The sequence below is a fragment of the Pygoscelis adeliae genome, unplaced genomic scaffold, assembly GCF_000699105.1.
Source record: "Pygoscelis adeliae isolate BGI_AS28 unplaced genomic scaffold, ASM69910v1 Scaffold21, whole genome shotgun sequence".
In the NCBI taxonomy this organism is placed as follows: domain Eukaryota; kingdom Metazoa; phylum Chordata; class Aves; order Sphenisciformes; family Spheniscidae; genus Pygoscelis; species Pygoscelis adeliae.
The window spans coordinates 5,963,207-5,964,939 of NW_008824243.1; the positions used below are offsets into that span (position 1 = coordinate 5,963,207).

At 41.6% G+C, this 1,733-nt stretch overlaps 1 protein-coding gene across 1 annotated transcript in view; it reads left to right on the top strand.

Moving 5' to 3' along the window:
- The window catches only part of CORIN (corin, serine peptidase), a 140,865-nt gene that overhangs the window by 131,899 nt on the left and 7,233 nt on the right, over positions 1-1,733 (top strand). Inside the window, exon 17 of the mRNA XM_009335224.1 lies at positions 1,246-1,420. Within this exon, the coding sequence (XP_009333499.1) occupies positions 1,246-1,420 (175 nt within the window). The remainder of the gene's footprint in view (positions 1-1,245; positions 1,421-1,733) is intronic.

The window sequence follows — 1,733 nt, forward strand, 5'->3', positions numbered from 1 at the left end:
TTACCACCAGAGTGGTTAGCAGGCTGTCTGCCTGGGAGTTGAAGCTGTGATCTGTTTAGTTGTGAAGCTCAAGGGAACAGCAGAACCTGAAATAGAAAGCTACCTACCAAGTCTATAGGCACAGCAGATTGTGCAAGTTTAAGTGGTTTGAAAATGCAGAAATTCTTCATCTTCAGTGAAATCATATTCTACAGACAAGGAGAGCGGAAGAACACTTAAATTATGAATTAGCTTGACACAAGGAAAACTAATCACAAAGCATGACCTAAATTTGGGAAACTAATCAAAACATTTACTACTCTCATCAGAAAAAAACAGTAGCTCATAGGAGCCTGTCAAAGGTGTTTGCTTATGACATATGTTGCTTTAAGTACACTTAAACCCCTTGCCCTCTGAAGTTACATGAACACAGTAAGAACTACAAATTACAAATAACCATTGCTCCAATTTATTTCTTCACCACTGAATTCCCACAGATCTATGCAATGGCAGCATATCCTCCCTTGGGAGGCTGATTACAGAAACTGGTGGTGTTCTTTTGTTCTCTAAATCAGACTGAGTATAAACAGGATAAATAATGTCTGCCATCTTACAAATCCAGAATATAAAGTGAAACAAAAGTGAAGGGCTAACTGTTTCAGAAAAAGTAACTGTCTGGCAGATGGGAATCTGGTATAACTTCCAGTGGAAGTGGCTTATAAAGTAGAATGGACAGAGTACTGGAATGTCTTCAAATCTTCAAATATTCTCCCTTAGCAATTTCCACAGGCAAAGCAAGCTTGGTGTGGTGTAGCTGAATAAACTGTGTGACATTCACCACACACCTGGTTTAAGAAAAACCTCATTATTGCTGAGCAGATTTTCCAGAAGCAGTTCTTATGGATAGTATAAACATGTTGCTAGGTGACAGAAAGACAAGGACGTAAACCTTCCCAAGGGCAGCCTGGTAACTCCTGAGAGAAAGGAAATCGGGATCCCAAACTTAGCTTGGTTAATATTTTAGGCTGAGCCAGTCAAAATTAATAACAGGAGAGCAAATCCTTTGATATAAAAGAAGGATGAAGACGGCTCAGTGTGTTTGATATTATTGTGTGGTTATTGATGACTTCATTTACTGTATTGTTCAGTGTAATTTCATGACTCTGTTAATATCATTATGTGCCCAGTTTTCTTGCAGAAGGTCTTGTCATACGAGACCTGCTTTGTGGTAACAATTAACTCCCTTCTGCATCTGTTCCTCACTAGACTGTGGCCGTCGCCCAGCTGCTCGCATGAACAAGAGGATCCTTGGTGGTAGGACCAGCCGCCCAGGCCGATGGCCATGGCAATGCTCCCTGCAGAGTGAGCCAAGTGGACACATATGTGGCTGTGTTTTGATTGCAAAGAGATGGGTCTTGACAGTAGCACACTGCTTTGAAGGGTGAGAGGGCCCAGACAGCTTTACTGTTCATATAAACTTGCATATATGAATTACCAAGTCCTCCCTCCTCTACCAAAGACACTAGGGGTAGGTGATGACCTTTGCAGAATGGCAAATCACAGAGGCCTGGTTTTAAGAGACTAAAAAAATCATAGAATCGTTTAGCTGGAAATGACCTTTAAAATCATCAAGTCCAACCATTAACCTAGCACTGCCAAGTCCACTGCTAAACCATGTCCCTAAGCACCACATCTACACGTCTTTTAAATACTTCCAGGGATGGTGACTCCACCACTTCCCTGGGCAGCCTGTT